The following is a 27,811-nucleotide window of genomic DNA, read 5'->3' as shown; positions in this document are numbered from 1 at the left end:
AGAAATTAAATTAGTCTGGAGTCAGTTACTGCACTAAACCATCTAGTAATTGAATTGCTCCTTGTAACTGACTGAAAACAGCCCTATTTGTAACAATATAGAGAGCTTTTTTTAATAAGAGATCTGAGAGAAAAACACATCTTTTTACGACATGATGACAGAAATTGCACTTTTCTAACCTAATTGAATATGATGTTATAAATATGTGACCTTAATGATTTCAAGTTTCCTGTTCTAGATTTACAGCTACTGTGTGGGACACCCAAACAAAAATGCCTTTAGGATTGGATCTGTTTGCCTTATACCTCTAAACTCACAGTATTATTCTTTCTACATCTGCACAAACTTTGAGGATACTCTAAAGGGCATTCTGGTTTTCTTGCTCTCATTTTATGAGGTTCCATTCAGATACCTGAATGTCTTACATACTTCATGTGCAGCCTTCTCCAGGGACAGCATCTCCCTCATTTATAAAAGGCAACTCATTACCAAAAGTAGAAAGTGTTTTCATTAGATGCTTTGCACATATACCTACAATGGACAGCCAAGAAGCAAATCAAAAGCTCAAAGGGATTTCTTAATATAATCTAATTTATAGTTATTTAGTTCAGGGAAAGAATTATCTGCTGGTGCCATATAATAAATAACTTACAGACACTCTATCAGTTGGTTTTTCTTTTGTGGGGAGGGAAGGGGCACTTTGTATAGTAAGTGAAGGCATGGTATTACTTCGGAGAAAGCAGAAATGACTATGAAGATATTTAAATGTTCAAAATTAAGTTTCTTCTGTTAAGTTTTTTTGTTTGTTTGTTTGCTTTGTTTTTTACAATTAGAGTTCATGCTTATTGCAGAAAAATACTGACAAGCAAGAAAAAGAGCATAAAAAAAGTAACAAAATCCCATTCACTCAGAGATAACCACTGACAAAACTTATATATTCTTCCAGATACTTTCCTATGCACATATGAACATTAACTTCCTTTGAAGTTTACCACACACACTATTTTTAATCATTTTTCCCTTAATATCAATAGGTATATGTCTGTAGTATACTTTTTAATGGCTGTCTAATTTTCCATTGTGTACAATAATTTGACCAATCCTATAATGTTAGTTACTTAGGTTTCCCACTCTTTGTTATGACAAACAGTGCCAGGAAGTAAAATGTATATCTTTACACATGTTACTCATTATTACTATAGGATAAATACTAACAAATAAAAATGCTGTGTAAAAGGATACACATTATTTTAACCATAATGTTATTTTTAATTGTTAAATTTTGGGGAAAACCTGAATGTTCAACAATAGGAGAATGGTTTAATAAATTTTTATAGTCATGCAATGGAATTTTTTAAAATTGTGGTAAAATATGCATTTTTAAGTGTAAAATTCAGTGGCATTAAGTACACTCACAATGTTATACAACCATCACCATATCCATTTCCAGAATGTTTCCAACATCCCAAACAAATAAATCTGTACCCATTAAACAGTAACTCTCTACTCCTCCTCTCCACAGCCCCTGGTAATGTCTATTCTACTTTCTGTCTCAATGAATTTGTCTAGTTTAGGTACCTCATATAAATGGAAAGATATGCATGTTTTAAAGGCTTTTCATATATACTGCCAAGTTTCCTTCAAGAAAGATTGTCCATGTCATGATCAAGAGTGTCCATTTCTTTGCACATTTGTGAAATATGATCATCATCTTGTTATCTTTGCCAATTTGATAGGTGAAACTCTGCATTTCTCTTTTGTAAATTGACCTATTTATGTCCTTCGCCCATTGTTTTTTTCTTTTGGATTGTTCATCTTTTCTCTTATTCATCTATAAAAGCTGTTCTTATGTATTAATATTTTTATTGTTAATATATATTGGAATTATTTTATCCGTTTGAAATTAGCTTTTTACTTATGTTTTTGATAAACAGAATATTTCATCACCAAATGTATTGTTCTCTTTATGATTTCTATCTTAAAAAGATTCTCTAGTCCAAAAAAACATAAATAGGTAAATATTCAACTACAGATTTTCTATCATTTTATTGCTTTCTAGGTTTTTATTTAAATACTTAACTCATGCAGTATTGATTTTGTATAAAATATAAAATAGATGTTATTGTATATTTTTTATAAGTGGCCCCAAAACTATATATTTACTAATATATTCCTTCCCACTTTTAAAAAATTTCCCCTTTATCATATACTAAATTCTTACCTATAGTTGTTTTTAGTCTCCTTATTGATCTGCCAGTATTGTACTGTTATAATTTTGGTAAATTGGTATAATATATAAATATTTGATGATAGGTATAGATATCTGATATGACAAACTCCAGATCTTTTTTTACTTGTCATTTTCAAATTTTCTTGACATTCTTTGACATTTATGCTTCCAGTCTCTGGAATTTTGTCCAGTCTTCCCAAAAAACGTCATTGGAATTTTGATTGGGCTTGTGTTGAATTTATATAATAATTTGGGGGAGAAAAATGATATCTTTACAGTATTGAGACTTCTAGGAGTATGTCATATGTTTGTCTTTTTACTAAAACCTCTTCTTATGTTCTTTAGAAGTTTTGGTATTTTCAAGTTTATAAGTCCTACACAGTTTCTTAGGCACAAAGCTACATTGTCCAGTTAAATAGCCACTGGCCACAGATGGCTAGTGAGGACCTGAAATGTGGCTATTCCATATTAAGAAATACCATAGGCACCAAAAAACAAAACAAATACAAAAAAACAAGCAACAAAAAAACCCAAACACTGATTTTTAGGGTTTAGTATGAAATAAAAGACTGAAAGTATCTCAACAATAGTTTTAGGATATTGATTACATGTTGAAATAATATTTTGGAGACATACTGGGTTAAATAAAATACTAAAATTAATTTCACTTGCTTTTTCAAAATGTGACAACTAGACTATTAAAAATTACATACGTGGCTCACGTTACCTTTCTTTTGTCTAGAATGTACTAGAATTTTTAATTAGAAATCGGTCTAGTCTGTAAAAAGCTATTGATTCCTATATGTCTTTGGCATCCTGCCATTTTATTGAACTTAAAAAAATTAGTTTTAACAATTTTTCCTTTTATTCTCTTGAGTTATCCACTTAGATTTCTATATCATTTGCAAAAATGATCATTTTATCGTTTTCTTTCTAGGATTTACGCCTTTAACAATGTCTTTTTCTTGTTTTATTACACTGACTAAAATTTCCGGAATACTATTAAAAAGTGATGATAGTTAGCATTTTTCTCTTGTCTTTGACTTATTTAGTAACACCTCATGTTTTATCATTATATATGGTTTTCACTGGCTGTTGGTTTCAGATTGATATGCTTTATCATATTGAGGTATGCCTAAATTAAGAATATTTTGCTATCCTGAATGTTAACTGAATTTATATTAAATGCTCTTTTAACATCCACTGAGACAATTTAAATTATTTTTCTACTTTTAAATAAAAATATGATTAATTCTAGTCATACTATGTTGAGCCATCCTTGTATTTCTGGAATACATCCTATCTGGATTTTATCTGTTTTTCTTGTAATATATTGCTGGATTTAACTTACTCATATTTTATTTAAGACTCTTTGTATCAGTCTTCATAACAGAGATATACTTTGTTTCTTCTTTACTTCTCTGTCAGTCTTTGGTATCAGGTTTCTGCTAGTTTGTTTGAATAAACTGAAATATCTTCCTTCTTTTTATTGTTTGATCCGTTTAAATCCAAAGAAGTGATACTTTACAGTCTTGCCCATAAATTCATCTGGGTGCACTATTCTTTTGAGGAATACTTCTTTAACTCCTTTCTTAGTTTGTTCCATAATTTATCAGTCAAATGATCATTTACTTCTATCCCATTTAATGCCTGTCTTAAGTTCTACTTTTTCTCATCTTATATTGGTATATCTTAACATTTTTTGCTTTTATTTGCCTTCCAATTTTTAAAAATCTTTGTCCCTACAGCAATAGACCCCTCTTTCTCTTGCATAATCAAACAAATATCTTGACATTTCTTTCATTAAGTAAAAAACAACCTTCTCTTGATGCCATGTGTCTCTTGAGTTACTGATTTTCCCAGTTTTCGACTCCTTCTTATAGTAAAGCTCCTTAAAAAGAGTTGTGTGTATTCTCTTCTCAGTTCCTCTCTTCCCTTTGTCGCTTCTACCCTGTCATTTAGAGTTTCACCCACACTACCCCACCAGTCCACCTCTGTCCCAGTCACCAGTGAACTCTCCATTGCTAACCACAATGGTCAATTCTCAGTCCTATCTTACTTCACCTATTACCAGGGTTTGACACTGTTGTTTATTCTCTCCCTTTTTCCTCTTTGCTTCCAAGATCTCTCACAATCTCTGGTTTTTATTCTACTCCATTGGCCATTCTTTCTCCATCCCCTTGTTGGTTCTTCCCCTTGTCCTCCATCTGTAAACAGTAATGTGTTCCAGGCCTTAGTCCTTGGACCTCTTCTCTTCTCAGTTCGCATCCCCTTCCTAGGTGATATCACCAGTTTCATGCCTTTAAATGCCATTATATGCTGACTACTATCAAATTTACATCTCTGGTTCTGGCCTCTCTAGAGTCGAAGCTCTGGCTGGCTATTTCTTTTACTTTTCCGTCTCTGCTAAGGGTACCTCACATCTACAACAGGATGCCCAACTACACTCTTCTACACCTGCTCTCCTGTTACAGTTCCCTTCTCAGCTGCATCCCTCCCGTTGCTCCAGCCAAAAGACTGGGTGTCACCCTTGCTGACCCCTCTTTCTCTTTCCACATGCAGGCAACTAATCATTCTAACTATATCCAGAGGAGTCCAACTACTTCTTACCATTCTCACTGCTACCACTCTTATCTAGGACAATATCATCTCTTTCCTGAATTATTACATTAATTTCCTAATTGATCTTTCTACTCCCACTCTTACTGTTCTTAAGTCCATTTTCAGTTCACCAATCAGAATGATCTTATCAAAGAAAGGAAGTCAGATCACATCACTCTTGCTCAGAGTGACTCATCTTCCCATTCACAGTAAAATCCAAAGTCCAGACAAGGCCTGAAAGGTCCCATAGAATCTGATTCCAGCCCTCCCAGTTACCTCTCTGAACTTACCTACCTTTGTCTTGCTCACTTTCCTTTGAACATGCCCAGACCCATCTTAGCCCCAGTTAGGGCCTTTATACTTACTTACCCTCTGCCTAGGTTATGCAGCCCCCAATATCTGGTCCAATGCCTTGTCTTTTGCTTCCTACTATGTCCCCAGAGCCTAGAATAGTGCCTGGGATAGAGTAAACACTCAAATATTTGTTGAGTAAATAATGATGTGTCTTTAAAGATGTCATACAGAGTATCTGTATTTTTAAAACTTTGTCTGAAGGTCTTTGTGTTTTAGTTGAAAAATTTAATCTATCTCCAAGTACCATGACCACTGATATATTTGGTATTGTTTCTTTCTACCTGTTTCTGCTCTCTGTTTAATTCAACTATTTGTTTTACCCCTTATTTTCTCTTCCTGTCTTTTGTTAAATTTATCAAGTCCCAGCACCACCCCCCACCCCACCCCGCTTTAATTACAGTTAACATTCCACAGCCACCACATGTCAGCCAGTGAGCTATGCAGTTGACACATTTTATTTCAGCTACACTTCAAAATAATTCTCTAATAAAGAATGACTATCATCCCTATTAAGATGAAGCTTAAAGAGATTAATACTTTATTCAAATTCACATACGGTAATTTGTGACAGCTGAGCCTTATACCAGGTTAGTTTGAAACCAAAGTCCTTTCTCTAATGTTCATTATATTTCTTCTTAATATAATTATGCTTTTTAATTCTGAAAGACACAATTGTAAAATTGATATTTCTCTGTTATTGTTAGGAATGAAACTATACATTTTCTTTTCTTGTAAAATAGGAGATATTTAGTATGTGATTTTTTCCTTGTACTGCCCCTCCCTCAACCTATAGCATTGATTTAAAAAATCTGGGATTTAAAATCCAGTTTATTCATGCATCTTCTTTATCTTCTTTTTCAATTCTTTTTCTTAATGTTAATGTAAGGATCACAAATACATCAACCACAATCATTTAAATTTAATTCTAGTCACACTCATTTCATTGTTTAACGCTCATTTCTTCTGTTATACTCTGATTACTGGAATTGTGTTCTGACTTTATTCTCAGTTGTTGAAAAATGTTGAGTAATTGGTTGAGGAAGGATATATGGGTGACCCTCTTTATCAGTTCATACATATCTGAGAGGATCTGTTGCCATTATTATAACCTGACTAGCGTCACTGTCTTTCTCCTCAGAACTCTTTCAACCTTTGTCATCTAGTTTTTAAATACTGTAGATAGGGTAAAAGCTGATGCTAAATTCACTCTCTTTCCTTCGTTGGAAAATTACCTTTTTTTCCTATCTGATAAAAATGCTTTTAGAAAGTTTCCTTTGAAATTCAGAAATTGTACCAGTATTTGTTCAGTTGTAAATTTTTTTCATTCGTATTTACAATGTAACTGAGCCCTTCCAATTGAAAACTCAAGTCGTTACTTATCTCAGGAAAATTTTCTTGTTCTTTTTTTTTCCTCCTCTTCCTTATTCTTTTTGCTTCTAATTGTTCTGCTCTATTCAGACCTACTAAAATTCCTATTATATAAATGTTACAACTCCTGAATCTATTCCCTACTTCTTTCATCTTTTGTTTAATAATTTTTATTTCTTTAACTGTTTACTCTGATATTGGAAGAATTTCCTATATGAGTCTTCTAATTTGTTGATTCTGTTTTCTACAGCATCCGGTATTCTGTTTGCTGTCCTTATTGAGTTCTTTTAAAATGTGGTAATTATTATTTTGTCACTTTCAAGTATACTTTTACATTTTCAGATTGTTTCCTTTTCATTCCTGCTAGTCCCTGCTTTATTAGTATAGGGTCTTCTTAAATCTCACTAAAAACTTGAAACTACAAATTAGAGACTTAAAACATTTGTTTCTTGGAACAAGTCTGTTTCAAAAGAGATCACTTGTTCCGTTTTTAAAAATTAGTTTTCTTCTTTTGAATTGCTGAGTGTTTTGTAATTCCAATTATCTTTCTCTAGCTCATGTATAGAATGGGATGTCTGTTTAGCGTTAGGAGCTGAGATTAATTGTGAATAAAATCATGTGGCTCTTTGTTTAATCTTGCAGGTGCAGACTGAAGAAGGGGTAATAATTTAAACTTACTGTGAGTGTGCCAATTTGGAAATAAAATTATTCTATTTGGGTTAGGAAGTTGTTGCAGGTAGGTGGAGATAGCCTTGGAAAAGGGAGTTTTACCTTTGCATTGATTATATTACCCTGTCTGCCTCAGCAGCTGGAAATCAGCTGTTCCCTCACCATGCCCAGCAAAGCAACCTCATGGCCCTCCTCCAGAGCCGGTGGTGGTCATTAGCCCCGCACCCTTCAATGTACCAAGACCACAGTGTGCTAGCTGAGAGGGTGCTGCTGTGGGATCCCTTCCTCATGGCCTCCAGCCGTGTAAGAATCTGCTTCTCATCAACTGCTCAAAGATCTGCCATTATCATTAATCTCCGCTGCTCCAAGGTGGGGTTTAGGTGAAGCTCTGACAGAGGGCTTTTCATTTCTTCCCCATTCCCCCAAGTAGCTTTCCTCCCTGTACAGCGATGAACCGCACGCTGTTTGATGCTTCCCTCACTCCTTTCCTGTGGCTAAAATGTCAAAGTATGCAGTTGGCACTCTCCCTTCACACTGAGAGTCTCTATAAAATATGTTTAAAACTCCCTGGGATTGAACAAAACTTTCAAACACATGAAATTTGGACACAAGCCCAGAGGGAATCAGGCCTTCCTGCTCAGAGCTCAAACACTATTAGTTTAGATGAAGAAGAAAACTTCAGGAAACAAAGTTGCAAATCTGCTATTCTGGAAATTTATAGTTTTACCTGCAACAAGCCATGGAGCAGCAAGTATTTTGGCAGGTTTGCTAAAGAGGTTCAGTTTATGGATAATTCCTAGGTCTTAAATAATGACTTCTGGTGCTAGAAAGCAAGCAGTGTTGGTTCTAACACAAATCTAAGCTGGCTTCTGGAATTTCTGAGGCAGTAAGGTTTTCATAAAGAGCAGTGTGGGGTGAGTGGGGCCCATCTCTAATCAGGCAAATAGCTTGGAGCAGGGGTTGGCAAACCCTGCTGTCTGCCACCTGTTTGGTATAGCCCACAAGCTAAGAATGGTCTTTACATTTTAAATGGTTGAAAAAGTTATAAAAATAACATTTCGTGACATGCAAAAATAATATAAAATTAAAATATATTGTCTATAAAGTTTTATTGCAGGACAGTCACATTTTTCAATTTATGTATTGTATGTGGCTGCTTTCATGCTACAGTGACAGAGCTGAGTATATCTGACAGAGATCCTAAGGCCTGCAAAGCTTAAACTATTTTCTACCAGGCCTTTACAGAGTAAGTTTGCTGATCACAGGCTTAGAGCTTTAAGGGGCTGTGGAAATGTTGGCAGCAAGGAAAGCTTCTACCCAGAAATTTTACCTCCTTAGGATGGTATTTAAAATGAAGAAACTCAGAATTTCATTTTGAGGCCCATATGGTGATGCTAATTGACAAAGCTGGTGAGATCTGATCTCTGCCAACACCTTATCCTCCCTATCTTTACAATGGTAGTTTTTGAGACATGCCTTAGGGTCATTTTAGCACCTGTAGTTCAAGCCAGAAGATGACAGAGTAGGATGACAGAGTAATAACTTCAGAGATGCATACTTAAGATTCTCTGTAAATTTCAATTATCTATGTTATTTTTATCCATCGTCTAATCTTGTGCCTCAACTATAATGAATAACTGAAAACTAGGTTGTAATTTTTTTTCCTCTTTCAGAGAAAACTTTCAGGGCCTTTAGAGAACAGTATAAAAGGTATTTGGGAAAGCTGGTGTTAGAAAGACTCCGAAAACATCATCCAGTTTATTGTTAAAGAATTAAAACACTTTTACTAATATTTCCCAAATTTGCATTTTAAAATGGAAAAATATGATATTTAAAATGTGTAAGAATCCAGTACTCAAACTTTAAATAAGTCAAATGTGAGCCTCCACTTCTCAGAATCCCCCTCCCCAGAGATAGTCTCTGTCCTCAGTTTGAAGGATATGTGTGTGCACACCCACATGTACTTTAAAGGTAAAATCCTACTTAAGTTCATACTGATACTTTCTATTTCAATTCAGGATGACAAAGTTTTTACTTAACCTCTCTGACCTTTTATCTGTACTTCTTTTCTCTCATGCTGAGCCTCTAGTTCTCAGTAACACCAGGAATGACAGAATATTCTGTCATTGCTCCTTTTTTGCTTTATCTCACAGCATAGAGAAGCACAGCAATCTCAGAATATGTATGTCAGCATATCTCCAACAATGTGCCAACTAAAAATAGTTAAAAATCTTTCTGTGGTTCTTTTTGTCCTTAGTGTAGATTCTGTTGATACTACAGTGTTGTGTTTTTTTTTAAGTTTTGTTTTGTTTTTTGTTCATACCACTAACCTAATGATACACATTTAGGTTCATTTGTTTTATTGTATTTTTTATTTTTTGGAATTTAAAAAAGTATAATTTTCTTATATGGTTATTTAATACATGATTTACATGGTTTCAAGACAAATCTACAGAACATGACTTATTCAAAGACAGTCAAAATTCTACATCTCCTCCATCCTATTTCTTCCCTCTCCTATCGGTAACCATTAAAAAAAAAAAAAAAGCATTGTTTATCCTTGTTTTTTAATATAATATATTATGTTTTTTAATATAAGCAGATACATGTTTATATATGCTTCTTTTTCTTAAATTTTAACACTCTATACATTTTCACCTTGTTTTTTATGTAACAATGTACATTAGTATTTTATTACATATATATATCTGTACTATGTAAGTATATAATATACATGTAATGTATACAGTAATATGTTTGGGCTCAGTTGTGGCATATTGTTTTGTTATATTTAAATAGATATACAAGTATTTTATATAAATAATCTTTTACTATGTGGTCTATTTTATTAGCAACCTTTTTTTTAATACTTTTTTTTGGTAACTAGCAAGATTCATACTCTTGTTCTGTTTTCCTTTACACTAATATCTGTTAAGAACTCCTACTCTCCCTCTAATTTTCTTTTAAGTCCCCTCCTAGAAGCAATATTGAAATTAACTAGTAACTTCTTTTTTCTTCCCCCCTACTTTCCCTCTTTTTCAGCATCTGATTTGAAGTAACATCCTTTTAATCCCAGTTAATAAACATATATAATCAACAACTTTATTCTACTTACCATGTTCTTTCCCCATTCTCCCCCCCATTTTTGAGAACTGTATCTCATCTACCTTGTCGGAGAATACTGTATCCTTTCTTATAACCATGGTTTAGTCTTAGTTCTATAAGTAAATATATATTTAATGTCCCTGATGCATCTTATGTCAGTATCTCTCCCGTGTTTTGGTTGTCTGAAGTTCATTTTCTACTTGGTTCCTCAAGAAAGGCTATAGTGGGACCAAAATTCCTTGTCTTTTGCATGAACATGACAGTCTGTGGCCTCCATTTGTGAAAGTCAGTTGGACTTGGTATACACAATCCTTCCATCACATTTTCTTTCCTGCCATATTTTAGATATGTTGTTACTTCAGTGTCTCCTGGAATAAACTATGGCTGTCAAACTCTGATGACAATCTAATATTCTTTCCCATATAAGTGACAGCCTTTTTTCTGGAATGATCAAAAGATTTCATTCTTTTTCCTTTGTTCTTATTGTCCTTGATCAAAGGGCAGAAGGGGATGCCCAGTTCCCAGAGGATTATCTGGACATGTTGCCTTCTTATTTCTTTCACTCATAGATGATGTGAAGGGACAGAAAGGTGGCATCAGTCTTCTGAAACATTATGCATTTGTTCCTCTTGTACCTCATGCTTTCTTAGAATGAGGAGTCCTTGTAGTACAATCCAAGACCCTCCCTACACTAACTTCTAGTGAGCTTGCCAACGGAATAAATTTTAAATTGTCAGAAGCTCTGCTGATGACCTTAGAGGCAGAGAAGTGGAAAATCATGGTGAAATGAAATGTAAGGATTATGTGGATTTTCCTTCTCTACATCATGGGTCCCATCCAGACAGCTGGCACTTGCATCATTTTGGTGGACTCAGTGGGAAGCTGAATGGAAGTCCTGCTCAGTGCTCTCTCCAGATGTCCTATAGTAGAGCCATTTCTTTAAAAAATCCTCCTCTACCTTTGAATTCTGAACATATTAGTCACTTTTTTCCTTAAAATGTGGTCCAGAATAAGACTTTCTGCAGTATACTTTTGTGTACTTAGTTCATCTCTCCTCCTCATCTTCACCTTCCCCTATTTAGGATACCTGCTGCTGGTATCTGGGCTTTCTTCTAAGCATTCTGGCTAGCTTTGGGAAAAAGAAAATTCTGACATTCAGGGCTCCTGAAGAAGTCATGCGTGTCATGAACTGATTAGTCCAACCTAATAGTTGTTACCCAAATAGCCGACAACATAAGTTCACATATCACTCCTTATATTCTATCTTTAGAAGAAAACCAGTATAACTGATTTATGCAAAGCAGAAGAATATATATATATATATATATATATATATATATATATATATATATATATATATAGGGGGGAGCATTGTATTGCCTGAGAAAATAAATGGATTAAACTACAGCCTAGTGAATAGTGAAATGGTTATGGCTCATAACTTAGTTTGCTAATTCCCTTAATCTTTCATAAATACAAATATACTTGAGTATTATGGAGACTCTTATAAAGTAGATTATGCAGTGTCTGTAATAAAGTAAAAGTGAAACATAATTTCAATGAAGTCAGCTAAAAAAAAAACAAACAAAAAACCCTGGATGTTAAAGGCAGCCACCACCAGTGAGAGGCAGGCTATTCGAAAGTAAAAATACTAAAGAAAGCAAATGGCAAAAGCTAGTAACAATGGTCTCTGCTTCATTTATTTTAAGGCTGGAGTGATTTGGGGAGCCAACCAGTTTTGTCATTATACCAATGAGGCAAGTAGGGCCCAGAGAGTGATCTGCCAGATCACACAATTAGTTAGTAGAAGATTTGGGGTTAGAACTCAGGGTTCTTTGCAACTAGTACTGGACTTTTTCAAAATGACTCTTTTTAATTTTTACTTCTGTTTATATATTTATAGACTCATAAATTGTTAGAGCCATAATGGATCTTAGAGATCATCTAATCCAGCCCACCATTTCCCTACCACACCCTCATTTTATAGGAGAAAGCAAAGCCCAGACACAGATAAGGAATCTGATCACACAGCTTCTTAGTAAAGAAACATCTTTTTATCATCTCCAATGAAGGCAGAGTTAGTATAAGAGACTGTATGCATAAAATGGAAGTTATTTTGTTTGGTAACCAGATTAAAGTCTGCTTTTAAATACAATCTATTAATTTAATAAATTAAAATAGTCTGGTAACAACAACCACAGAAAGGAAGGGATGACTTTCAACAGAACTAAATTTTTCTTTTCAAATTATGTAAGTAGTTACCACAAAATTCTTTTAACTAGCAAGCTATGTTCCTGCATTTAAAACGTTACTCATTTATTCACAGCTTCTAAGAGGAAACATTTATATTACAAAACAGTCTCAAACAAATCAGCGGGTTTGATAGAGCAGCAGAGTTATTCACAACTGACTTATGGTCATAAGTTGTCCTCCTTTTTTTCTTGCTTGTGTCTTTCTTTCTATCTGTGTCTAAAGGATATTTGTTCCCTGCCTCACAATTTACTAAAGTTTATTTTTAGAGGCTGAATAATCTGTACTTTGCATGAGACCTTTGTTCTAGTCACAACAGTTAGACTTAAGAAACTAGTTTTTTTTTTTTTCCACAGTGGTACAGTTTACTTATTTAAGTTGCTAATAATGATATAAAACCAGAAATGTGTATTACTATTGAAAAGAAAAATTAGTAGGATTAAGTCACATAAATAAAAATAAGCTAAAATCTAAAAGCTTTTAAAAAGATTATTTTGTTTTTCCAAAATGTATTGCATAATATATTTCTGTTCTCAAATTAAAATTAATGATTTATAATACAACTCCAATTGTATTATCTAAAGTTTTCATTTATTAAGTACTTTGTGGAAGCAACAAATATTGATATATTGTCTTCCAGTAATTTATAACATTATCTGCATAGATCTTTAGAAAAATATTGTGACAAGGAGTTGTTTACAAAGGCCTACTAGTAAAATATGATGTAAACATGAGCAAACTCATGAGCACGGACAACTTTAAATATTTTGTTTCCTGTAAATTAGATTTGATTTTAATGGATCTGTCATTTTCTCCCTGAATGCAGCTTTTTACCGGGTCTGTATTTAGAAAGAGAGAAAGTTAGAATGTAAATTGAAATAATATTTACTTTTTATTTAATTTTCTCTCTGACATGTATATTGTAGGATGGTTTAAATGAAGCATAGCAAGTTATAGCGACTGGAAGTCTCAATTTCATCTGAAATGATTATGATTATGTAACCAGCTTTAGGAACACATGATTTTGATACTCAATAATAACAGTGATTTAATTTTGTTACCTATAAACATTTATTGAGCACTTATTATATGCCAAGTACAAACATAAACTCTCTATATGTATTTAACTCATTAAATCTTAATAATAACCCTAAAAGCTAGGTCATATTAATATCCCTCATTTTGCAGATGAGAAAACTAAGACAAAGAGTAGTGAAGTAATTTGACCAAAGGCAGACAACTGGCAAGTGGCAGGGCTAGGATTCGAGCTAAGCAGGTTCCAGTAACCACTACACTAGGGCAGCGGTTCTCCAAGTGTGGCCTCCAGGTCAGTAGCATCAGTGTTACCTGGAAACACGGTAGAAATAATATTCTTGAGCCATACTTCAGACTTACTAAATTAGAAACTCTAGGGTGGGGTCCAAAAATCTGCGTTTTGACCAGCCCTCCAGGTAATTCTGATGAACACTGTCTTAGTCTGTTGGGCTGCTATAACAAAAATGCCATAGACTGTGAGTAGCTTAAACAACAGACATTTATTTCTCACAGTTTTGGAAGCTGGTGAGTCTAAGATCAAGGTGCTGGCAGATTCAGTTTTTGGTGAGGACCTGCCTGTGGTTCACAGATAGCTATCTGCTCACTGTGTCCTCACATGGCTGAAGAACAGAAAGCTAAAGCAAGCTCTCCTTTCTCTTATAAGGGTACTAATCCCATTTATGAGGGCTCCACACTTAAAACCTAACGGTCTACCAAAGGCCTCACATCCTAAAATCATCACATTGGAGATTAAGATTTCAACATGAATTTGGGGGACACAAACACTCAGTCTATAATACACTAAAGTTTGAGAACCACTGCCTAGATAAAGAAAGCATTGTTCTCTCCCTCGTTCAAAGGCCAACAGTGTAGTGGTAACGGTGGTCATGCAAACACATGATTGCCATCCATCTAGTAAGTGCATTTAAAGAGGAATATATTGGGTAAAGCAATGGTGCAAAGGAGAATGTGAAGGAAAAGGGAAGGTTTTGCTTTTTGATCATTAAGAAATTTGTACTCTAGTTTCAGAGATAGAGGAAGGGTAATCAGTTCAATACTGATAGAGTATGTTGGTTTTGCTTATCTAGAGTTTCAACAGATAGTTCAGATGACTTCCAATAGTTCTGAACATTTTTGCAGAATCAACATAATCATTGCAGCTACCCTGTATTTTGCCCACCTTCTGGCTATGATTGTGTCTCTTACATGTATATTAGTCTTGGAATTGATGGTTACACATTAGTCAGAAGAGATCTCTTAAAGATACCTAATGATGTATGCTTTTTGCCTAGAAAAATAATTTAGTGTTAGATATTAGAAAGGCCAACCTTCAATAATGGTACCCATTTTACTTATCTATTAAAATCCAAAGTAACTATTGTCTCTTACTTTGGGATATAACAGAACTGAGCATTACAAGGTACTGTCCTAGCTTGTAATACATAAGTCACTTAACCCATTAGGTGAGTTATCCCTTATTTTTCAGAGCACAGTATTCCAGAAATCCTCACAGTAGTCTTCCAGGCTAAATAAATTCTTTGCACTTTTCATTCTGCTGGAAACAGGGATTAGACATAAAGTAAACAACATGAGCTGTCTATTCTTCGTAACATCTTCGAAGAGACGGCCCTGATTTGCACCACTGTTTTCAATCACTTAAAAGGCAATAATTTAATTATGCCATCCTTTATATAAGAACTGCCATTGCTTTCAGTTCCCTTCCAGGCCTGACAAAAATAAATCACTTCAATAAATCCCTTTTTTCTCCCTCTTAGAGACAAGAATAAGTAATGATACCAGTGATCTTCCAAGGACAAAATAAATATAATGTACTTTGTATAGAAAAGCAAAATATTTCACAAGGCAGTGATTCATTGTGTTATTTAAACAATTTTTCTTGTGTATATGTGAAAAATGTTTAAATGATTTTATATAAGGGCATTTTTAGAGCGGCAGATACTACACTCTGCTTTTGAACTCAAATGCTTGGATAGAGCAGTCTATGTGCCTAGGATGGGCAACAGAATACACCTTAGAAATACACCATCCATAATTTCAGCTCATTGATGGTTACTCCTTTATGACTTTACAAAGAGAAAATATTTTCTAGGGTATCTGAAACAAGTTCTTTCCTCATGTGAAAATAACCACCTAATTCTTTTCTAAGTTCATTTTAAATATTAACAGTATGACACATGGCTTAGACTAAAAGGACATCAGCTTGAATGTATGTAATAGTTGTCATTTTATTAAAGGTTACTCATCTCAATTGACATTTTTCTTAATGACCCAACTTACCCAAAAAGACAGTCATGCTCTAATATTACAGTGAATTAAGTCCTTGAGTAAGTGACTCAGCTGTTAAGGCTACAGGGGTCCAACATTACCAGAGTGTGGGCATATAAAACTTAAAATATATGGCAGTTAGCAAATTGATTAGTTAGGGTCCATGTTATACCAAGTTACCCTTTCTGTTAATTTCTTCATTTACTGGTGCCTCTTAGTAAATGATAAAATATTTTCATGTCAACAAGTCCAACTCAAGGGATTCAACAAGTTCACGGGATCTTTAAAAATAGGTTACAGTTTTAAACAGGTGATATGGACTCATTAAAGCTTAATGTTATATTTTATGATAGGTATAATTTTATAATAGAACTGCAAATAACATACTTTTCAAGTTTTCTGCTGACTTTTACATTCAATCACTGAGAAAAATCCTCCTGTTTGGATCACGTTATTCTGAATTAGGATTATTCATATGGGTGAAATAAACTGGAAAAAAATATAATCTAAAAGAATAGAATTTTTACCTGCTTTAGATATACTTTTATAGGGCACTAATATTTACTGCGTACCTCCTATGTGCCACTTTTGAGCAATTCAAATGCCTTACCTCATTTAATTCTCATAGTTATAGTTCTTATCACTATTATTTGCTTTACTTTTATTTTTCCATAGCACTATCATCATCATCTAATATGCTACACATTTTTCTACATATTTTTCTTATCATCTTCTCCTTCTCCCCCAGCCCTCTCTCCCATTAGGCAGGGATTTTTACGTTTTGCTTACTGCTGTCTCCATAATTCCTAGAATAGTGCCTTGTTCATAAAAGGTGCTAAATAATTTTGGGGGGGATGAATGAATGACTTCCCAATTTACAGATGAAGAGAGGTTAAGGAAATAACAAAACTAGAATGTGAAAATGGTTTTAGGTGGTCCATATACTCATCTATCCATTCATCCATTTGATGAGTGACTTTAAAGCCCATGAAATTTCCAATATACCACATTGCCTCCAATGCATTTACTATATTGATATAAAAATCAGCATGATAATGACAAGTTTTATCGATTCATTATAAGTTCCCCAAGTATCAGCGTTAGACCAGCAGTTCTTCTCTTTTTGTCCATTGGTAGGTTACCATTTCTTATGATAGTTTATGATTTGTAATTAATTTTGAATAAACATGTCCAAAGTTCAAATGGTACAGAGGCATATATGGAGAAAAGTATCCATCACACACCTTCTCCTCCACTAGAACCACCTGGGGAGCTTTACAATTACTGAAGCCTGTGTCCCACCCCATAGATTGCGATTTACTTGATCTGTGGGTATGACCTGGTTTTGGAATTTTTAGAAGAGCCTCAGGACAGACTGTGCTTCAGGTAAAGGTAAAGCAACAAGGACCAAATATAACCTCTTGCCTTAAATAACTAAGAAACACACAAAATATATGAAACAATGCTTTTTTAAATGATACTGGACACAAGGCAAAAAAAGACAGTAATCCCTGAAAGATGGGAAACAAATGAGGTGAGCCCTATGATGGACCCAGCTTATAGTCTGAGAGAGTATCTAGGCCATGGCACAGGGAGAGAGAATATAGGCTGAGCCTGGCAGACTCCCTGAGTTGAGCACTCAGAGCTGAGAGTTCAATGAGAGCAAACAGTGAGAATCCACAGGACAGACCACAGGAGAAGAGAATGCCAAAGTCCTACAGGGGGGTCCCTCTTGAGTGTTCAGCTGGGAGCTGACTAGCACATGTGTGAGGAAACTACCAGAGGTTGCGGGGAAGGGAGCACCTGAAAAGACTGGAGGCAACAGTACCTAGTGTCCATACAGCGATAAAAATAACGCCTGTTCTAACTAGATGGACTGGAAAATCTTGCAATTTGCAGGGCATTTGATAGAATACTCAGACGGGTTTTGCTTTAATAGTGAGAACAAAATTAGTCCTAGACTAAACAGTATTCCAGTCCTACCTAACGTATCTTGAAAGCAAGACCCCAAACGATCACTTATTTCCAAGTAGCTTAACTATATCCTAGAACAAAGGTCAAGAATATTTATAAGAATACAGAAATATCCAGCAACCACCAAGATAAAATTCACGTCTGACATCCAATTAAAAATTACCAGAAATGCAAAGTAGAAAAATATAACCCATAAATTAACCAATTGAAAATAACCCAGAACTGACACAAATATTACAATTAGCAGACAAAGACATTAAAACAGTTATTATAACTGTATTCCAAATAGCCAAAAATTAAGTAGAGACACGGAAGAGGCCCAAGTGATCCAAATCAAAATTCTATTATGGTTTATCACAGGATATTGAATCTAGTTCCCTGTGCTATACATTAGGACCTTGTCAAAATTCTAAAGATGAAAACTATAATGTATAAAATGAAAGATACACTGGATGGGACTAATGGCAGATTAGATGTTGCAGATGAAATAATTAGAGAACTTTAAGACACAGCAATAGAAACTATCCAAAATAAAACAGAGAGCAAAGAGAAATTTTTTTAAATTTTAAAAAATGAAGAGTATCAGTGAGTTGTGGGGAAACTAATATAGTCTAATAATAATATAATATAGTCTAATATATATAATATAACTAATATAGTCTAATATATGTGTAACTGGAGAACTGGAGCCCCTCAAAGGTGGATGGGGAGATGAAGGAAGAACTATATTTGAAGAAATAATGTTCAAAAATTTTCCAAATTTAATGACAACTAAAAACACACAATCCAAAGAGGGCCAACAAACTGAAGCTCAAGAAGCATTAAGAAATAACACCAAGGCACATCATAATCAAATTGCTCAAAACCAGTGTAGAAAATATTGAAAGCAACCAGGGAATTAAAGACATAGTAGATAAGATAAGGATGACAGCAGATTTCTTGTCAGAAACAAAGTAAATGAGGAGACAGTGGAGCAACATTTCTAAAAGTGCAGAAAGAAAAAAGTCTGCTCACCTAGAAATTTATACCCAGCAAATATGTTAAAAAAAAAAAAAAAGCGGGCTTCCCTGGTGGCACAGCGGTTGAGAGTCCGCCTGCCGATGCAGGGGACACGGGTTCGTGCCCCAGTCTGGGAAAATCCCACATGCCGCGGAGCGGCTGGGCCTGTAAGCCATGGCCGCTGAGCCTGCGCATCCGGAGCCTGTGCTCCGCAACGGGAGAGGCCACAACAGTGAGTGGCCCATGTATTACAAAAAAGAAAAAAAAAAAAAGCAAAATGAAGACTTTTTTCAGACACACAAAATTGCACTACAGATATGTTAAAGGAAGTCCTTCAGGTAGAAGGAGAATTATATCAGATGTCAACCTAGATCTACGCAAAGGAATGAAGGACAGTGGGAATGGTAACTACAAGAATAAGTAGATCGATTTTTTTCATATTATTCAAATCTTTTAAAACATAATTCACTGTTTAGACAAAAAAAATAACAGTGTAGTGTGGCGTTTCTGTAAAAGTAAAATGTCTGACAAGAACGGTACAAAGGTTAGAAGAGAGAAATAAAAGTAATGTTATTGTGAGTCTTATACTTAAAGTGGTAACTATCACTTGCCAAGCAGATTGTGACGTGTTAAAGATATTTACTGTGAACACTAAATCAACCACTAAAAAACCAAAAGTTATAAATAATAAACAAACCAACAAAGGAGATGAAATGGAATTATAAAATATAACCTAAAAGAAGGCAAAAAGAGGAAGAAGTTTTTTTTGACAAAGATGCAGTGGTAATTCAGTGGAGACGGGGTCATCTCTTCAACGAATAGTGCTGGAATAGTTGGCTATCATCAATAAGCAAAAAATGAACATCCATCCATACCTCATGCTTATACAAAATTAGCTCAAGGCAAATTATATATCATTATGTGAAACCTAAAACTATAAGAACTTCTAGAAAAAAAAATTAAGAGAAACATTTTTTTTTTTTTTTGCGGTACGCGGGCCTCTCACTGTTGTGGCTTCTCCCGTTGCGGAGCACAGGCTCCGGACGCACAGGCTCAGTGGCCATGGCTCACGGGCCTAGTCGCTCCGTGGCATGTGGGATCTTCCCAGACCAGGGCACGAACCCATGTCCCCTGCATCGGCAGGCAGACTCCCAACCACTGCGCCACCAGGGAAGCCCAAGAGAAACTTTTATGGTCTTCGTTTAGGCAAAGATTCTGGGATAGTATAGCAAAAGCATCCATAAAATTGCAAACAATAAATTGGACTTTATAAAAATTAAAAACTTCTGCTGTTTAAAAGACACTGTTAAAGATGAAAAGACAAGCCACAGCCTGGGAGAAAATATTTGCAAGTCATACATCCTATAAGGACAAGCATCCCGAATATATATTGAAATCTCAAAACTCAATAATAAGGAAACAACCTAATTTTTAAAATGAACAAAATATTTGAACAGTTTTACCACAGTTGATACATAGAAGCAAATAAGCACATAAAAAGATGAGCAACATCTTAGTCATTACGGAAACACAAATTAAAACTATGATGACATACTAGTACCTGTGTATTAGAATAGCTACAATTAAAAAGACGGATCACACCAAGTGTTGGTGAGAATGTGGAGGAATGGAACTCTCATACACTGCTGAGTGGGAATACTAAAATAAATGATACAACTGCTTTGGAAAATAGGTTGGCAGTTTCTTAAAAAATTACACATATACCGACCATACGATCCAGCCATTCCACTCCTAGGCATTTTCCCAAAAGAACAGAAATCATGTATATTTAAAAATACATATTAATATATGCAGCAGCGTCATGTGTAACAGTTAAAAACTAGAAACAACGCACATGTCCATCAGCAGATAAACAGGTAGACTATAGTATGTCCATACAATAGAATGCTACTCAGAATAAGAAAGAATGAACTATTAATATGTGAATCTCAAAGTAATTGAGCCAGATAAAAAGATACACATAAGGTATGATTTCATTTTTATAAAATTTTAGAAGACACAAACTAATGTGTAGGAACAGAAATCATACTAGTGTTTTCCTTGGAAAAGTATGTTGGGGTGGAGACCAAGGAGCATGATGGGCACGAGGAAACTTCTGGAGGTGTTACATACATTTATTATCTCACTTGTGGTGGTGGTGTCACTGGTCACGTAAGCCCAAATCAATCAAACTGTACAATTTAAATATATGCCACTTACTGTATATTAATTTTACCTCAACATAGTTGTTGTTTTTTAAGAGCTTTAGGTAACTCAAGTGTATTTGGGACAAATTTGGGAATCATTGCTCCAGTAGGTCCCTAGTTCCACACTACAGAGACAACCTATTCTACGCAGCTTCCTGTTCTGGAAATTGGAACATTCTGGAAATACTGTGCATATACAAACATACATATTTCTTGTTTTAAATTCACAAATGGTAGCAAACTTTATACACTGTTCTGTACTTAACTTTTTTCACTTAATATGTCTTGGTGATCATTCCGTATCAATAAATATGGAATGGCCTCATTTTTTTAAACACCTACATGTTAAGCCACTGGATCTGGATTTTGCCTGATCCCAGTGATTTTGGCTACATGAGGTAGTACTGTATGCTTATTTTAAAACCTTTTAGGAGTAAAGATATAACTTGAATAGTTGTTAGAATTAATTTTTCTTTTAGGCATACCTTTAAGTCTTCATTTGCATGCTATATGACACAATGCTTTAATCTGTATGAGTATACAAGCTTTCTAGAACACCAAATTCACTATTAGTATTTTTTCACAGGTAAAGTCTGTATATCTCTGTGAAATGTTGACAAGTATTACATTTTGAAAAGTTATTATGACATTTTATTTGCTTTCTTTATCCTCTCAAGATGAAATTTGGTGTTCGGTTTGTCCTTTATTCAACACACTTTTTAAAAATCCTTTTTTTGTCCTTTGGTGGTTAATTTGGTGTTGGTCTTTAGGCCACAGCTATTCTTGGAGATGTATACTGTATAAGCTAATCTGTTACCAACTTCCATTTTTGGCAAAGAAATCATTTGGCTAAACTCTAGCTGGGGGCTTCCCAGGTGGCACAGTGGTTAAGAATCCACCTGCCAATGCAGGGGACACAGGTTCAAGCCCTGGTCTGGGAAGATCCCATGCCGTGGAGCAACTAAGCCTGTGCGCCACAACTACTGAGCCTGCGCTCTAGAGCCGGCGAGCCACAACTACTGAGCCCACGTACCACAACTACTGAAGGCCACATGCAACAACTACTGAAGCCTGTGTGCCTACAGCCTGTGCTCCGCAACAAGAGAAGCCGCCGCAATGAGAAGCCCATGTACCACAACAAAGAGTAGCCCCTGTTCACCGCAACCAGAGAAAGCCTGTGCACAGCAACGAAGACCCAATGCAGCCAAAAAAATTAATTAATTAATTTTTTAAAAAAACCTCTTATCCGGTGTTTTTCTCTCTTAATGGCAGCAGGTTGAACTGGCAAATACCAAAATAATTTTTGTTTTTAAAGTTAACAACACTCTTTAGTTTTTAGACTATATTGCAAGAGAAAGACCATCTACAAAGACAATGCACCAATTTATTTGGGGGCTTAAACTCCCTAGTGGCCCTTTATGTGTCCTTCATAGGTTTTCCATAATTTTCAGTCTTAAAGCAACAAGAATCTCAAAGTGGCCATTATCCATACTACCCATATTGTCATATAGTCTATGCACTTACTAGGTTTATTAGTGAACATTGAGTCTTTTTTATGACTAATGATATTCTGAACTTTGGGCCAGTATTTTATCAGATGTTCAATCAGTGCAGTTCGTTATCAGGTGAGTATTTGTTTTGTATTCATTAGCTAGTGAAGTCACAGGATTGCAGCTGTTTGTAGTAAATTCACCAGTCATTTTTTCACATCATTAAATTCCATATTCCTATGGTCAGGTTTTATAGCTCCTTGTTCACCTTTGACCCTAATTTTGTAGAATTTCAGGGAATTGTCCTTATCCTGTCCAGTTAGGTTTCTTGTATTTATATGCCTGAGGTCATGTTTCTGAGGCATCTACAATGAAATAAACGTACATGTTTTGAATGTTATCTTTCCCTGAAGTGGTGGTATTTTTTTAAAATATTTTTAACATTAATTAATTTATTTATTGGGCTGTGTCGGGTCTTAATTGCGATGTGCGGGCTCTTCGTTATAGTGCTCGGGCTTCTCTCTAGTTTTCTAGAACACTAGAAACGTGTGGCCTGTGGGTTTTCTCTTCTCTAGTTGTGGCGCATGGGCTCTGTAGTTTGCGGCACGCGGGCTCTCTAGTTGAGACGCGTGAGTGAGCTCAGTAGTTGTGGCATGTGGGCTTAGTTGCCCTGCGGAATGTGGGATCTTAATTAGTTCCCCGACCAGGGATAGAAACTGCAGCCCCTGCATTGGAAGGCGGATTCTTTACTGAAGTGGTGGTCTTTTGGCTGATAAAATGGTTTTACTGACTGGTAAATCATCTTTAAGACTCCTCTTCTTCTCTGAGTACTTAGCTTTTTAGTTTACTCAGGATGTGTCACTCTCTAATCTAGGGAAAGTGTGGAGAGCCTGATTCAAAAGCATTCCTATGCCCGCTCACCCATCCGTACCTATGGAGGAGAAGAGGATGTGCTGGGGGATGAGGTTCAGACAACACAAAATCGAGGTAAGACCGCTTCTGGGCTATGCAACTGCTGGACAGGGAGGTGATGAGGCTCCTAGCCCTCAGGGAAGAGACTGCCCCAGAGTATTTCAGAAGCCTCTTCAGGAAGGGACAGCCTGAGGCTGATCATTATTTTGTCTTTGCATCTTAAGTGATTATGCTGCCTAAAGCCTTCCTGTAGTTTGTTTTCCAGTAAAAGGACATTGAGCCTCTGAGTCAGGGCCCAGGAGTTATTTGTCTGTGATCTACTACCAAAGAGCTATTTGGACTTTGGGGGTGGCCCCTTAGTCTTTCTCAACCTCAGTTTGACAATCTGAAAATCAGGGAATATATCTGTTTTACTTATATCAGGAATATCTTATTAGGATCAATGACTAGAATGGAAAACACTTTCAAAAAGAAGATTCTCCTAGTGAACACATTGCGTAGAGACGGTGGCCCAGGTGGTGAGAGTAGGGGAATACTATGGAATACTATAAAGTTCCTTTGCTGCAGATATTCATAGAGGAGCCCTCTGCATCTGGGAGGCCAGAGAAAAGAAACCAGAGGGGGGTGCCCAGGCACAGGGATGTTCACATGGGGAGAGTTCTCTGTCATATTTTTATGTCCATGATATGGAATAGCATAAACAGTCAGAACATATGATGCCTCATAGCTAAGTCCAGATGAGCTACTAGTAATTATACAACTGGAAAATTCAGTGTCAAATTTTGTTTAAACTTCTGGATACTGTGATATAAGAAAAACTTAATCTTGCAACTTGTCAAATATCTAATAAAATATTATGGACGCTAAGCTGTCATTCCTGATAGTTTGTAATGATGTATATTACCATTATTACTTAGTATATTATTATATACTAAATATATGATACAGTATACATATATATTTTATTTTATATTGTGACAATTTGTTCTTTTCTATTGATGTGGCTTCTCATCTTGCTCAGTACTATGCTATTTTCATAAATTTATTATTTTGTTTTTGTAACATGATAACGTATTTTTATATCTGGTAGGGAAAATCTATCCTTGTTATAATTTAAAAAATTTTTAAATTCTGTCATTATTTGTCCTGATAATTTTGAGAATCGAGTTGAAGAGGGAAAAAACATTGGCATTTCATTGGCTTTACACTCAACCAATAAATTAATTTGGGAATAAATGACTTTTAAAAAATTTTTATTTTTCATCCAAAAATATGGCATGTGTCTCCAATTATTAAAATCTTTCCTTACATCTCTATTTCAATAGAGTCGTGTGAAAAATTTCAAATAAGTATCATGCATTTCTTTTCAGAGTAATTTCTAAGTATTTATGCTTTATTTTTGACAGTGCTTTTGTTTCCACATAACTCAGCTATGCTGAGTAGAGCTGGCATATTAAAATGTGTTTGGATTTTGTGTATCTGTCTTAAATGTAATCAACATAGTAAATGTTCTCATTATTTCCAAAAGAAAAGAGTTACAGAAGCTAAAGAAAAAAAAAGAAAAACAGTCTTGTGGGTTTTCATAGTGGCTTTGGAAACCAGGTAGCTTTGTTGAGGCTTGTCTGTCCAGCCTTACTTATAGGGATGCTACAGAGGTTAGGATGGATATCAGCTATTTGGAAGTCCTTTAAAGGGAGTCAGGTCATTACCTTCAGGCAGGTTGCTAGTGTTTTGGCCACTCTCAGGGAGTATGCAGGCCATCTATTAAGTCAGTAAATTCTCTTTTCCATATATGGTATAAATGATATATTCTTGTGTGGAAAGCTAGATATGCCTCATGATTGACCTGTCTCTCTTTTAAATTATAGATCTATTACATAATTTTAAAAATAAAATTGACCCTTACAGATAATGTAATTCTTTTTTTTTTAAACATCTTTATTGGAGTATAATTGCTTTACAATGTTGTGTTAGTTTCTGCTGTATAACAAAGTGAATCAGCTTTACATATACATATATCCCCATATCTCCTCCCTCTTGTGTCTCCCTCCCACCCTCCCTATCCCACCTCTCTAGGTGGTCACAAAGCATGAGCTGATCTCCCTGTGCTATGCGGCTACTTCCTACTAGCTGTCTATTTTACATTTGGTAGTGTATATATGTCCATGCCACTCTCTCACTTCGTCCCAGCTTACCCTTCCCCCTCCCCGTGTCCTCAAGTCCATTCTCTACGTCTGCGTCTTTATTCCTGTCCTGTCCCTAGGTTCTCCAGAACCTTTTTTTTTTTAAGATTCCATATATATGTGTTAGCATACGGTATTTGTTCAGATAATGTAATTCTTGATTTGCACACTGGAGTAGAGTTTCCAGTCTAATGAGACTTTTTTTTTCCTTTCAGGATCAGCCTTTACAACATCTGATAATTTGTCTCTCAGTTCCTGGGTATCATCTTCATCCAGTTTTCCTGGATTTCAGCACCCACAGTCCCTGACTGCTCTTGGCACCAGCACAGCATCCATAGCGACACCCATTCCTCACCCTATACAGGGCTCTCTGCCACCATATAGCCGACTTGGGATGCCTCTAACCCCATCGGCCATTGCCAGCTCCATGCAAGGGAGTGGCCCAACATTCCCCTCATTCCACATGCCCCGGTATCATCACTACTTTCAGCAGGGGCCCTATGCTGCTATCCAAGGACTGCGCCATTCCTCTGCTGTGATGACGCCATTTGTATGACTCTTCTAAAAATAGGAGAATCTAGATCCAGAATGTGCAAATGGGTATGGAAATATAAGACAGGGTTGGGTGGGTGGGATGTGGGGTGTTGGAGCCGGGGCTCTCCAGGAGACATGGGACCTATTAGAGAGGAGAGCTGGACTCACAATAAAACCAACCACTGAGGGAAAGCACCATGGACCAGGATTCATCTGTAGTGGGGGACATCTTTTGGCTTTGAGAGAGAATCAGTGTAAAGTTCTTAGCCAGCCTAAGTCCTGCAACTATTGGATATCAATGTACCAAGAAAGTTTAATAATACAAGGCAGATGAATCTTAAGATGCATTATTCCTAGTGGTTAAAAATGCTGTGTCAATGCAGTAATGTATAAAGTCAACATGTATAGGTTTTCTTTCTACTTTCCACAGGTTAAAAGAATCTTCAAAGAGGCAATACTATATAACATACCATAATGCATAATGACTAACTGAAGTCCATTTCTCCCTATAGAAATGAGAGCCAATAGAGAAGTATTTGTAGTGCTGTAGCTTAAGCATGTTTAGTTTTTCTTTGTGTTAGTTTGCTGGGGAAGGAGCTGAGATAATGCTAATGCATCCTAATTTGTGGATGAATAGGTGGTAATGACGTCACAAAGTTCTTTCTGTAATATTGAAGGGCCAGTACCTGACAAGTTCTTTTTCACAGTCTTTTCTTTCTTTCTAATTCTCTTTCTTGCAATTACTTGCCATTTATGTAGGAAAAATCTTCCATATACGAATAAAATTGAGGTTTTATTTTTCTGGGCTGCATTCTAAATACACTGCTGATTTATTCACTGAGGGACACTTTAAAGTCTCTACACCTTGACGCATGAGACTTTCTTTCACTACAATAAAAAGATGGTTGCCCTATTCTAAAAGGAATTTTTCTGCCGTGGGTACCAAAGCTCCCTTCATTTTTACTTCAGCTTTGGGAGACTTTATGGATGTTAAAATGCACCAGGCCAAATTCTCATTTTCAGTAAATCTGCTTTGTTGTTTGATTAGCTGCTGCCACTGACTGACAAGGATTTATGAATGACCATTCTAAATGCCCATATAGCCACCACTTAACCTTTGGTCACGAATAGGTATGTGTCCATCTATCTGATTGGCCCTTTTTTCTCACTGTATTACATTCAGTAATTCTACCATTTTTCTAGGTGCATGAAATTGCATGTTAACTCAATGACACCCTGACTGAAACATTGGAAGTGCTTATAAGTAAATCTAAAGGATTTATCTACTTTATTTTCAACTCTTGCTATCTTCTTAAGCCTTCTTTTAATATTTATAATAGTAATTATATTGTAGTTATATATAATTTCTGTATTATTTTTGAGCCATATATATCTAAGCATTTACAATCAGGGTAGTACATTTGGCATTTTGCAACAGTTCATTTCCCTAATAACTGAGGTTTAATGAAATTTGTAGTCCTTCAATTTTAGATATAATGCATTCTAGCTATAGAATTTAACCTGTCTTCTTCACAAAGCTCCCCAATATTCTTAATTTTTAATGTAATATTCATTCTACTTCATTCTGACTACAAAAGTATTGAATCTGTTCAA

At 35.5% G+C, this 27,811-nt stretch overlaps 1 protein-coding gene across 1 annotated transcript in view; it reads left to right on the top strand.

Moving 5' to 3' along the window:
* The window catches only part of TBX20 (T-box transcription factor 20), a 50,696-nt gene extending 24,477 nt beyond the window's left edge, over positions 1-26,219 (top strand). Inside the window, exons 7-8 of the mRNA XM_060019940.1 lie at positions 23,443-23,555; positions 25,879-26,219. Coding sequence (XP_059875923.1) covers positions 23,443-23,555; positions 25,879-26,219 — 454 coding nt within the window. The remainder of the gene's footprint in view (positions 1-23,442; positions 23,556-25,878) is intronic.
* The last annotated feature ends 1,592 nt before the right edge of the window (positions 26,220-27,811 follow it).

This window comes from Delphinus delphis, chromosome 9 (assembly GCF_949987515.2).
Source record: "Delphinus delphis chromosome 9, mDelDel1.2, whole genome shotgun sequence".
Classification (NCBI taxonomy): Eukaryota; Metazoa; Chordata; class Mammalia; order Artiodactyla; family Delphinidae; genus Delphinus; species Delphinus delphis.
Note: the sequence above shows the minus strand (reverse complement) of the source record. Positions and strands in the feature narration are given on the sequence as shown.